Source organism: Pipistrellus hanaki (genome assembly GCF_964339955.1).
Source record: "Pipistrellus hanaki genome assembly, chromosome: 1".
NCBI classification, from domain to species: domain Eukaryota; kingdom Metazoa; phylum Chordata; class Mammalia; order Chiroptera; family Vespertilionidae; genus Pipistrellus; species Pipistrellus hanaki.
Genome location: NC_140503.1, coordinates 98,509,311 through 98,522,205, shown reverse-complemented (window position 1 = coordinate 98,522,205; position 12,895 = coordinate 98,509,311). Strand labels below are relative to the sequence as shown.

General features: G+C 43.7%; 1 protein-coding gene across 2 annotated transcripts in view; it reads left to right on the top strand.

The window, feature by feature from the left end:
- Window positions 1-2,200: 2,200 nt before the first annotated feature.
- The window catches only part of ARID3B (AT-rich interaction domain 3B), an 80,638-nt gene continuing 69,943 nt past the window's right edge, over window positions 2,201-12,895 (top strand). For both annotated transcript variants that reach the window (XM_084905961.1, XM_084905960.1), the window contains exons 1-2: window positions 2,201-2,299; window positions 4,974-5,589. In XM_084905961.1, coding sequence (XP_084762087.1) covers window positions 5,053-5,589 — 537 coding nt within the window. In that variant the 5' untranslated portion in view covers window positions 2,201-2,299; window positions 4,974-5,052. The remainder of the gene's footprint in view (window positions 2,300-4,973; window positions 5,590-12,895) is intronic.

Genomic DNA, 12,895 nt, shown 5'->3' with positions numbered 1-12,895 from the left:
TCCCACCCCACCCTCTGCCCTTTCCCCACCCCCCATTGTCCTCAACCATAGGTGCACAGTTTATGTTCAGTCTCTTCCCACACCCACTCCCCTTTTCCCCGAGAATCATTATCCCCTCCCCTTCCATACCTCTGATTCTATTATATTCACCAGTTAATATTGTTCATCAGCCAAAACTGGTTTGGTTCAGTGGATGGAGCATCGGCCTGTGGACTGAAAGGTCCCAGGTTCAATTACGGTCAAGGGCATGTACTTTGGTTATGGGCACACTCCCAGTAGGGGTGTGCAAGAGGCAGCTGATGTTTCTCTCTCATCAGTGTTTCTAACTCTCTATCCCTCTCTCTTCCCCTCTGTAAAAGTCAATAAAATATATTAAAAAAAAATATTGTTCATCAGATTTTTTAAATTCTCTTGGTTTTTAGATTCACTTGTTGATAGTTATGTATTTGTTGTTCATAATTTTTATCTTTATCTTCTTCCTCTTCCTAAAGAACCCCTTTCAGCAATTCATGTAATTCTGGTTTGGCGGTGATGAACTCCTTTGGCTTTTTTTTATTTTATTAGTGAAGCTCTTTATCTGGCCTTCAATTCTGAGTGATAGCTTTGGTGGGTAGAGTAATTTTGGCTGCAGGTTCTTATTATTCATCACCTTGAATATTTTTTGCCATTCCCGTCTGGCCTGCATAGTTTCTATTGAGAAATCAGCTGACAATCGTATGGGTGTTCCTTTATAGGTAACTACCTGCTTTTCTCTTGCTGCTTTTAATATTCTCTCTTTGTCTTTTGCTCTTGGGATTTTAATTATGATGTGTCTTGGTGTGGTCCTCTTTGGATTTCTTTTGTTTGGGGTTTTGTGCGCTTCCTGCACTTATAAGTCTATTTCTTTCACCAGGTGGGGGAAGTTTTCTGTCACTATTTCTTCCAATAGGTTTTCGGTATTTTGTCTCTCTCTTCTTCTAGGACCCCCAAGGGTAAATAAGAACAGGATTGTAATGCTGTAGCATTGAATTTAAGATGGATAAGGAGGGAAGAGAAGAGTGAAGCTTAAGTACAGGCTTTCAACAGATTGGCAGTCTTGATAAAGTGAAAAAAAAAAATCAGTTATGGTGAACTCTTTTCTTGTTAATCCTCCCCTGAGGATATATATTCTTTTCCTTGTATTTTTAGAGAGAATGGAAGGGGGAGGGAGGATGACTGGCTCCGATAATCAAGCCCACAACACTTGGGTGTGTGGGGGGAGAGGGGGAGTAAAGGAAGAGGGCATGTCCAACCACTGAGCCACACCTTTCAGGGCTTTGGTGAAGTTCTTGTGCAATCAAGGTGAAAGGATATCAGTCTGTGGTTGGACAGAGGGATGTTCCAATTATTGATTCCTGACGTAATAGCGTTTCTGGTGATAAGGTCCAGGTTTTTGAGTGGGTTGGGAGGCTGCTATAAGCCGCTAGAGATGACACACGGATGTTAAATGGGTTGTACACATTGACTATGAAATTATCAAGGTGGGAGACAGAAGAGAATGTAAGGAGCTGGATGCACAAATAAGCAGATGCTCTTGACAGAGGCAGTTATGTGGGTGGAGAGTCCTGAGAATAAGCGTCGGAGAAGTAACGGTTTTTACGAGGTGACAGTGTTCGGCACATAATTCCCCACCTTTGGAATCTGGGAAGTGAGAATACTAATCCATCTGAGGGGGCTCTAAAGGATGCCTCAAAGGACAGCCAGGTCTCAGTACACGAATGAGTGTAGCTCAAGAGAAAAGTTGATCTGAAAGCGGGAATCTCAGAGGTAGACCGAAAGAGGACCGAAGCAACAATACATTGACACTCCTTGTCCTTTATGTACCTTCCTCCCAACCTGCGCCCGCGCCACACCTGCTTCCACCACCCAGAAAACGCGCAGAGAAAACTGTAGGACACCGGTTCTTTTTCAAGTCCCCGCGGAAGTGCACTCGGAGGCTCTCTCCGGTATCCGCGCTTTCCCATTGGCGGCAGCTTCCCCCAGCTCCGACCCGCTTCCGCTCACGTCTTAGTTGGGCGGGGCCTTCCGTAAAAGCCACTTCCGTCTGGCTCCGCCCCCTCAACCCCTCTCTTCGCGGCTCTGTCTCTAGGCCGCGTCCCATCCCCAGCGGCCCCGCCCTTCCCCCCGCCCGGGGCCGACGGGCGGGCCTCGCGGCGCCGCTTCCGGTGCGGGCCCCGCCCCGGCTGTGCGCTGGCTGCGGGCCGGTCCGAGCGCCGCCGCCGCGCCGTGGCCACAGCCGATGCCGCCTCCTCCGCTGCGGGTCCCGGAGCGCCCGGCATCGGTAAGCCGCGCGGACCCGGGCCCCTCCGGCGCGCGGGAGCACGGGCGGCAGCAGGTGGGCGGAGGGATGCGGGGAGGCAGGTGTGCGGGGCAGACGTGGAGGCGCCCGCGGAGGAGCGCGGGGCTGCGGGGCTGCAGGGTAAGTGAGCGCCGGGAAGAGACCGGAGCCGCCCGGCGCCCATTAGCGTGATTGGAGGTAAAGGGATGAGCCGATAAAGGCCACAGGAACTGAGGAGGCGAGAGAGGTGGGAACGGGCGACCAAGAAGAGCCCGCGGGATGGCTGAGAAGGCTTGGTAGAAGTACAAGTGTTGGGGCGGGGGCGGGGGCGGGGGCGGTGGCGATGAAGAACCGGGTGGGGGAGGTGGGCCGAGGCTGGAGAGAGCGGCGGCGAAGGTAGGGGAATGGTTCACAGCTAGGCTGGGTTCAAAGCGGCGAACAGTCCGTTGCTTCGGGTGGTCCGGGAACTTTAGGGGAAATGGGGGAGGGGGCCGTGTGAAAGGATGAAGTGGCTTAGATATCTGAGACAAGTTTCTAAATGTAGGTAGGTGGTATTGTTGCTTGGACACATTGGCTGCTTAGGAACGGGAAAAGATGGGCTTTTGGGGGGTGGTGTGTATTGAGTTGTAGAAATGAATCATTTCATTCTTACTAAAGAGGCTGTGAGACATCCTCCGCTTGGAACAGCATACAGAAAAGACGGTGCCATCAGAAGCAGTTTGTTCAGTGACTGGCAGGACTTGGTTGAAAAAATTCCTGCTCATGATTGTAACGATTATAAATAAATTTTAAATGGTCAACCAATTATTTACTTTATTCTTTTGTTTAATTTTCTTTGATGCAAGTTGTTTTTATTTTAAATGATCACCTTGGCTAACTGGATTTAGTGTGGGTGTGAATCTTTTTCTGCTTTGTTACTCTATAGAAAGGGCTAAAGCAGAATGAAATTATGCTACAGGCATAACATACTTTCTAAGGGCTAAGAGCATTAAAGGTAGTAGGAGGCAAGTTGTAATTTGACTCTCAGAATACAAAAGGCAAAAGCAGTGCTTCTAAGATAAACAGAAAATTCTGCTTTTACCTCTATTTTTTGCCTAGCTTTAAAAATTAGACCTTTTTTCCCTCTAACCCATTAAAATATTTATAAATGAAGCAGTTTTTATTGCTAGGATTATGATTACTTCCCCATGAATTTTTGAAGATGCTAGGCATTTAGCTTTTTTAAAACCTTTCCACCCAATCCTAAAACAACGGAACAATGCATATATCAAGTTCCAGCTTGTTCAGTGCATTCTCCTTTCATGTGATGATAACATTGTACGCCATATTGCAGGCCCTGTTCATCTAAATTTTGCCCAGGCATAGTAGTAGCCCCATTCAGTTACAGATCCTTGCTGAGGAAACAACTCAAGTGACTATTATTGGGGGTAGGAACTTGGAGAGAAGGATCTGGGGAGTGAGAGAAAGAGAGCCTGTGAAAGGGGTGTGATTTGGAGACTGATTGGTAAGAATGCTGATGAACCAGCCCCCAGAATACTTTTGAGCTAAAAGCATTTTCTTTTTGTATTCGTCACAGAATATAGAAGAAGTGAATCAGAAACGGGATGTGAAGCATTTACTTGGCTGTTTATAAAAAGGAACCATTAACTTCTTTATATAATATTGATATCTGTTTTAAATTGGTTAACTTTAAAATCTCCAGAGGAATTCTCCCTTTTGTTCTTGCATCCTTTGGTGGTGGGGAGGGGAGGGGGCATACATTCTCTTGTTGAAGTTGGATACTTTTTGAGGCTATAATGTCCAGATGGCATGGCCTAGCACGCTTGTACAGCAGGCTGGCAGTTTGATTTGGAAATTTTGAAAAGTTTAGATTCAAGAGCAGTTTGCTAATTCTTCTTTTCTATGGAAAGCATTTTGTCTGCCTGATAGCTCTGTGTCTAGCTTGGATGATAATTTCTTTCACTAATGGGCCTGAGAACATAGCAGTAGTTTCTCTGTTGTAAGCAAGCCCTTCTTTGCCTTTATTATTATGGTTTTCACACACAACCTTTTTGTTGTTGTTAATCTTCACCTGAGGATATTTTTTCCATTGATTTGTAGAGAGAGTGGGAAGGAGAGAGGGAAGGGGGGAGGGAGAGATAGAGAAAGAAACATTGATGTGAGAGAAACACATAGATTGGTTGCCTCCTGTACACACCCCAATCGGGGCTGGGGATCAAATGAATCTGAGACCCTTGAGTGTGTATGCTGATGCTCTAAGCACTGAGCACTGGGCCAGGGTGGTAAACACAAACTTTGTACAGTACGAACCAGTTGCCTTTCCAGTGATAAACAGATTAATGTTTTGTAATGCTGAAGGAGAGAGATCAGAACACAGATGTTTATAGACTTGATTTTGTCTAGATTTCTTTTTAAACCTTCAGTACATCACTACTAAGATTCATCCCATATTCCCCTCTTAAATTCTTTTCCTCTTCTTCACACCCTCCCTACTTACCCACCCACCCCTGAAACTCCCATCACTCACTCATCTTAAAATTCAGGTTTAAGAGTATATGTTTAGTGTTCAGAACTCCTACCCTTTACTGGAGAAAAGAAAGCCTTTTATACCTGTTTTTCATAGTTGTTTTTCCCCCCCTTTTTTCTCCTCCTTTGTGGTTTCTATTAATCACTTAAGGTTTAGACCCAGTGTGCCTGATGGGCTGTGCCCAGGTTCAGAGCCATGCCAATCGGTGGGTGAAGCACTTGAGGCCCTGATGGAACCGCTGCAGCAGCAGCCACCACAGCAGCAGCCACCAAACCTAGCTCCTCTGGGGATGGATGCCAGAGAGAAGCAGGGACAGCAGATAAGAGAAGCCCAGTTCTTATTTGCCCAGAAGCTGGTCACACAGACTCTCCTTTCTGCCACACCTGGGCGGCCTTCTGGCAGCCCTTCCCTGGGTCCCTTAGCCAGAGTTCCTTCAGCCACAGCAATGACCCGAGTTTTTGAACGGAGCAACGCAAACTCAGAGCCTAAGGAAGAGGAGGGAGGCTTGGAAGATGAGGATGGGGATGATGACATTGTAGAGGTGGCTGAGAAAGAGGCCCAGGCCGCTTCAAAATATTTCCATGGGCAGAAAGTTGCTCGCCAAGACCCCAGAGTGGCACCCAAATCTGGTCTCCTTCCAGCACCAGGGCTCCCACCACATGGACAGCAAGCTCAAGAAGACCATACCAAAGATGCTGCCAAGGCCCCACCATCAGTCTCCACAGCTGGGCAGCCAGGCTGGAATCAGGATGAGCATCTCAAGCAGGTCAGTCTTTCTGGTGTGGGGGTCATTTGTTCTTCCTAAAGGCTAGTCAGAGAGGGGTGCTGGACTGTCAGGGCCAGGGTCTGTGCCAGTCTATGCCTTCTTACCCTACTTCAGTGACCAGTAGTCTAGGCATGATCTGACTTTCAATTTTTTCATCATACCTTTTTTCTTGATTAAAGCAAAGAAATGTGTAAGTTACTGCTCATATAGATTGTTTCAAGTTTGAAGTAAAAGAATATCAATAGAATCTTTTTTTTTTTTTTAAAGGAAGGATAAGGTTGCAACACTTAAAAGGGATATCTAAAAATGAGATGCATAACTCTAATTACAGTTTTTCTAGTAATAATGTAAAAGAACAGTCTTGCCTACACAGTTTCTTAGCTCCAGGCTAACTCAGGATCATACTCTTTTGTATATGTGTGTGTATAGTTTTTTGTTTTATTTGAGGGGCGGGGGGAATCATACTCTTTAAGGACAGTTTTGTTGTTTTGCCGCTAAATGTAGCTGATAAGAACTTGCATTGTGTATGTTTTCTAATAAAGAGCCTTGTAAACAAGATTTCATTTCACAGGAAAGGGCAGACATCAAAATTCCCATTTTAGTCAAGGCTAGCTTGTGATTTTTTAAAAAATATATATTTTATTGATTTTTTTTTTTTACAGAGACGAAGGGAGAGGGATAGAGAGCTAGAAACGTCGATGAGAGAGAAACATCGACCAGCTGCCTCTTGCATACCCCCCGTCGGGGATGTGCCTGCAACCAAGGTACATGCCCCTGACCGGAATCAAACCTGGGACCCTTCAGTCCACAGACCGACGCTCTACCACTGAGCCAAACCAGCTTGTGATTTTTAAATAAAGCTGAGCATTAGTATCATCTAGGGAGCTTTAAAAAATATATAGCCCTAGACGGTTTAGCTCAGTGGATAGAGTGTTCACCTGCAGACTCAAGGGTCCCGGATTCAATTCTGGTCAAGGGCACACTCCTAGATTGCGGGCTCGATCCCCAGTGTGGGGCGTGCAGGAGGCAGCTGGTCATTGGTTCTCTCTCACCATTGATGTTTCTATCTCTCTCCCCCTCTCCTTTCTTCTCTGATATCAATAAAAAGTATATTTTTTTAATATATAGATTGCAAGGTCCTAATGAATTATATCTGGAGGTGGAGCCTATGGAATCTGTTCTCAACCAAGCCTTTGATTCTAGTTCCTCTTTTATTTCTGACCTTCAAAGCACTTTTTCCTCTCCCAAAGAATGGGAGCCAAAACCCGTTTGGCTCAGTGGATAGAGTGTCAGCCTGCAGACTGAAAGGTCCCAGGTTCGATTCCGGTCAAGGGCATGTACCTTGGTTGTGGGCACATCCCAGTAGGGGGTGTACAAGAGGCAGCTGATGGATGATTCTCTCTCATTGATGTTTCTAACTCTCTATCCCTCTCTCTTCCTCTCTGTAAAAAAATCAATAAAATATATTTTTTAAAAAAAAGAAAGAAGAAGAATGGGAGAATGGGAGCAAAGTTAAGTTGTTCCAGGTAAAGTGACTTATTGGTGCTTAGACAGGAAGCTCATGATAAAGCTAGCATTATCTGCATATTCCCAATAAGCACATACTCTTCATGTGGTCCAATGGTGCTGTTTAGAAATCACTTTTGAAAAGCTGTGCATTTTCATGTGCAACTAGAAGTCACATAAGAAAAGAGCTTTGGAACCTGAAAAATCAGCCTCTTTGAATAAAAGAACCTGTGCAGTTATTTGATAATAGTGGTGTTGGCAGAAGATTTCCAGAACCAACAAAGTGGGGTTCAACTTCCATCTCTTCCATTTATTACCCTGTGATCTTTTTAAAGAAAAAATATTTTTATTGATTTCAGAGAGGAAGAGAGAGATAGCAACATCAATGATGAGAGAGAATCATTGATTGGTTGCCTCCTGCATTGAGCCCACAACCCAAGCATGTGCCCTGTCTGGGAATTGAACTATGACCTCCTGGTTCATAGGTCGACGCTCCACCCTAGAGCCACACTGGCTAGGACTTTACATCTCACTGAATCTGTGTCTTCTCACAGATTTTTAAATTTTTTAGTGGCTTAAAAGGGAAGTTTTATTGTAATCACTGGTTGTGAAATGTCAATCATACACCCTTATGAAAAATTTACAGAAGTTATCAAACTTACTTGCTAACAGAGATATTTAAATATTTTGTGAATTTATTTGCTAACAGAAGAGAAAAAAATATTTAGAAGGGGAGTAAAGGCATTTTATGGCTCCAGGGTTTTATTCTCCTGTTGACATACCTTTTCTCTTGTGTGATCCAATGTTGAACTCGGTGGTAAAAGAGTGCCACATTGTGAAAGGGTGACTGAACTCAAGCAGAAGAGAGTGCAAAGTGTACCAGGGAACATTAGCACATCCTGACAGGTTAAAAGATGGCACCTTCTTCGTTAATTGAAAAGAAATGTAAAATGAGAGAGATAGCAAAAAATATATTAATAAAATAAAAGGTTTCTGGCCTTTCTCTCTTCCCTTTCCTGACTTATGACAGCACACTGTCATGTTTTACAGACTGAAATTTTCATGTATTATTCTGATACTGTAAGGAGCCTAGAATGGGCTGCCGGGGAGAGTCTGTACTGAAAGTTCTTTCCAGCGAAGGGTTTCTATCAGACCTGCTGTGAGAATAGGAGGACAGGAGTATGTCGTGAGGATTAACTGAGCTGGTATGTGGTTGGTAGTAGTGCTCCTTGGGGCTCTTTTTAAAAAATCCTCACCAGAGGATATTTTCCCCATTAATTGTTTTTAGAGAGTGCAAGGGGGGAAGAGAAACATCAATGTGAGAGAGATTCGTTGATTGGTTGCCTCCTATTGGCACCATTACAGGCCAAGGATCGAGCCTGCAACTGAAGTACGTGCCCTTAGCTGGGAATCAAACCCTTTTGTCAGGAGGCCATGCTCTAAATACTGGACAACCAGCCTGGGTTCCAGGTGCTCTTTAATGCAATCAGGGCCACCTCTGCTGATTCTGTGCAGACCTGCTCTGAGGGAAGATGCTGAGGCACATAGGGATTTTCCCTCAGATCTCCAAGGAGGTAGTGACAGAGATAGGACAAGGATCAGTTCCACGACAGCAGCAACCTGGCCGCTAGCCCAGACCTGCCTCCCAGCTGATTGCTCTGGTTTAGCAAAACATCTGTGAGTTGCCGGCAGCCCCCACACTGCTGGGTGGTTGGCAGGGTTCCATGCTGGCGGATGAGTCAGCTCATAGTGGTATCCTGCCCTGACAGAACTGGGAAAGTTCAGGCCAGAGCAGCTGGGCTGCTCCTGCCTTGGCAGCTGGCCAGCCTTTGCGTGTGTGCAGTTCTTAGAAAGTGCAGCCGCGTGCGAGGAACAAGTGGAGCTCCAGAGTCTGTCTGTCTTCAGGAAGTGCGGCAGGTGTTGAGGTCAAGCCATTAGAGCTTTGAAAAAAAGAGACTCTTCAGAGCTGGCGTGTGTGTGCACACATGTGCACTCAATGGCAGACTCCAGCGCTGTTTTCTAGACAGCAGTAGCCCCATGGCTCACAGCTCAGTGCTCAGAGGGACTGGCTGTTGGCTCCTGAAACTCTTGAGTTCATTTTAAGTCTCTGATGGATACTCACTAACTATAGACTGCCTGGTAGAGCACTGCCAAAATGCCTTATAAATGCCAACTTAGCCGAGGCCTAATCTTGCCCCCTGAATTTACCTTCCCCCTGGATTTGGAGATTAGGAATTGGGTAACTGTGACTAAAAACCTTAAACGTGTACCTTTTTTTCCTTCTGAATTTAGTTTTACCAAATCAAGTAAGTCTGTGCCCTCCTTTTTCTGATCCTGCTTTTGAAGCAGTAAACAATGTAGGGATTTAAAAACCTTTTTAAAATTGTGCTTTGAAAGAGAGGCTAAGAAGATAATATTGGGAGAGCCTATGGAAACCATTAGGATCCATGAGACTAGTTTTTTGTTTTTTTAAATGTTTTTTTTAAATGTCTTTTGTTTCTTAAGCAGTTACTTAGTAGAGAACAGAAATAAAGGATCTCTTGCTCCAGTGATTATTACAAAGATTGACACAAATGATCTTATTGTTAATGCACTGCAGTGTTCATTTTGTTTTTTTATACACAACAGACTTAGAGAGGCTTCTCTGGGCCAGGCCTGTGCTTCATAGACTAAGGAATGCTTCTCCCGCAAGGACCTCATCATGGTCTAGCAGAGGCAATGTGGGAACCTCAAGAGAGGTTGGGTTTTGGGTTGCAACAATTTCATTCTTTCTTGTAGCCCAGTTACTCAATCTGGGCTATGCTACAGATAATTTAATTTTTAAATTAATTTTTTACTTTTTAATATGTTTTTATTGATTTGAGAGGGGGGGAGGAAGGAGAGAGAAAAACATCAATGAAATCTCTTTTTTTAGAACATGTGAATTCAAAATAATTTAATGAATTCTCTTTGAAAAACCTTTTGGAAAATAATTGCTTCTCAAGCTTGGGTCCTTAGAAAGAGTGTAGGATTCTCTTGTGCCAGAGTGATGGTAAGATGAATAATGCCACTGAGCCCAGGGTGCTAAAGCCAATCAGATTTCAGTGGGCAGAGTAAATAATTGTAAAACAAGTCAAGAGACAGAGCTGAGTGGCTCTTCTCTCAAGGGAGATCAGAAGAGCCCTGTCAGCATACAACTAACTGTGGGGGGTGGGGGGTATTCCTGGCCTTCTTAGGGTTGGTTTTCTGTCCTGAAAAAAGGGTAGTAGAGGCTTTATTTGTCTTAAACCCATTAGTGGACCCAGGTTTCCAAAGGGAGCACGGACTCCCTCCTATAGAATAGAAACATGAGTGATGGCTTGATAGGCACGTGGGAGCCCGAGTGCATGGGTCTGATTTTCTGCGTACTTTTGGCAGTCACTTCAGTTACTGAGTGTAGAGGGAAAAAAGGATGACTGACTGCTTGGTCTCCAGAACCTGTTACAAAGACTTCCTCTAAGTAGTAAGGTGTGTTCTCTTGGGTTCAGCCTGCTTTTCTTGGTGCATACTGCAATGCATGTCTTTGGAACATTTGATGCTTTTTGTAAAAATTGTGCCACTATTGCCTGGACAAAAGTGAGGTCAAAGCTTTCCCCAATTTCTTTGTAGGATTATCTTGCCTGCCCTAGCATCTAGAATCACAGTGAATCCATCTAGGTCAATGGTTTTCAATTGAAGGCGATTCCCCACCTTTCCTGACTCCAGGGGTTGTTTGGCAATGTCAGGAATATGTTTGGTTATCATTACTGGGATAGGTTGGGATTGGGTGATGTGCCACTGGCCAATGGTGGCTAGAGATCAGGGATAATATTAAGCAGCCTACAATACACAGGGAAGTCTCCCACAACAAAGCATTAACTGGTCCAAAATGTCCCAAAGAATGGTAATCCTCTCCTACCATCATCTGGGATTTATTTTAAAGATATTACACAGATGCGGTGTATTTGTTTTGCTTTATTTTATTATCTCCCTCCCAAGATATAGCAAGCAACTAAAAGCCATCTTCCTATAAACACAAATTATAACTTCTCTTTATATTTGCTAATACCCAAGCCATTTATCTGCACCGTCTCAGAGTCATTTCAGATTTTCCTAAAATTTCTTCTGTATTGGATTCATTTAGACTTTCTCCCCAGAGTTCAAAATTATCTGGAATCAGACATTTTCATGTATTTTTTCATTAAGCTCTAGATCCTATGTTTAAAAAACAAAGATATTCCAAAGGTGGAAGAAGAATATGAGTGTGACCCTAGCCATTTTGGCTCAGTGAATAGATGTCATCTGTGGACTGAAGGGTTGTGAGTTCGATTTTGGTCAAGGGCATGAACTTTGGATGCAGGCTTGATTCCTTAGCCCTGGTTGGGATGAGTGTGGAAGGCAACCAATGGATGTGTCTCTCTCACATTGATGTTACAGTCTCTCAGTCTCTCCCCCTCCCTTCCACTTTCTAAAATATCAATGGAAAAATATCCTCAGGTGAGGGAGAAGAGAGAGAGAGAGAGAGAGAGAGAGAGAGAGAGAGAGAGAGAGAGAGAGAGAGAGAGAGAATATGAGTGTGAAAGATCTTTTTAAAATGAATGCTATCAAACAAAAGTTAGGTTGAATTGTCATTAGAATCTGAATACTTTTGGAGCTATAACTTTTCAGTCTTTATTACTTTTGTAGATTAGATGCTCCATAAATCCTAGATACTATACTAAAACAACTTCTTTTTTCTAGAGCTGTGACTAAATTCTAGTATTCTAGAGTTCTCTGAAACATTTTAGGATTGTGTGAGCTGAATCCATTGCACTTTTGTCGCTGCTTCTTCAATATTAAAATAGGATGTGTGCATGTTTTTTCTTTAGGTAGAAGTATACTTTATATTAAAATATCAGTGATTTGAGTTCTAATTCTTATACCCGTGTCCCAAATCTCACATTTTCTTAATTTTTAGCGACTTGCTCTATTAGTGAACCTCCATTTCCCTGACTCTTTGGACTAACTCTCTTCTGAAGCCCTTTCCACATTCATAAATGTTCTACTATTTCCCAAATTAAAAACAAAAAACAAACAAAAAAACTCCTTAATAAATCTGGCTGATTTGATTGTTCTAAGGCAGTGGTCGGCAAACTCATTAGTCAACAGAACCAAATATCAACAGTACAATGATAGAAATTTCTTTTGAGAGCCCAATTTTTTAAACTTAAACTTCTTCTAACGCCACTTTAAAATAGACTCGCCCAGGCTGTGGTATTTTGTGGAAGAGCCACACTCAAGGGGCCAAAGAGCCGCATGTGGCTCACAAGCCGCAGTTTGTTGGCCACGGTTCTAAGAAAATGAGATGTCACTTAAAATCTTTTCCTTCCAGCTTGTTCTGTAGTCCTAACTGTCTACCCATTCCTCACAATAAAGCTTCTCAGAGGAATTGCTTGCATTCCTTACCTTCACTTTATCACCTCCTACTTCTCAACATTCTTCAGTCTGGACTCTCCCATGTCCCTGAAGTTACTCTTCGAAAGACTGCCAATGACCACCATGTTGGTAAGCCCAGCCTGCCCTCACTTCATTTGATCTCTCAGGATTATCAGATACAGTCAGCCCCTCTCCTTAAAATTTTCCCTTTTGCTTTCTAGAGCCCTTCTATTAGCTTATTTTTCTTATCTCTTTTTCATCTGGCCTAGAACTCCAAGTTCCCCAGTGCTCAGTCTTAAACTCCCTTCTTTTTATGTTCCCCTTGGGCAATTTCTTTCACTTTCATGGCTTTAAATACTGGTCTGCAAGCCTTTGATTCCTGTACACA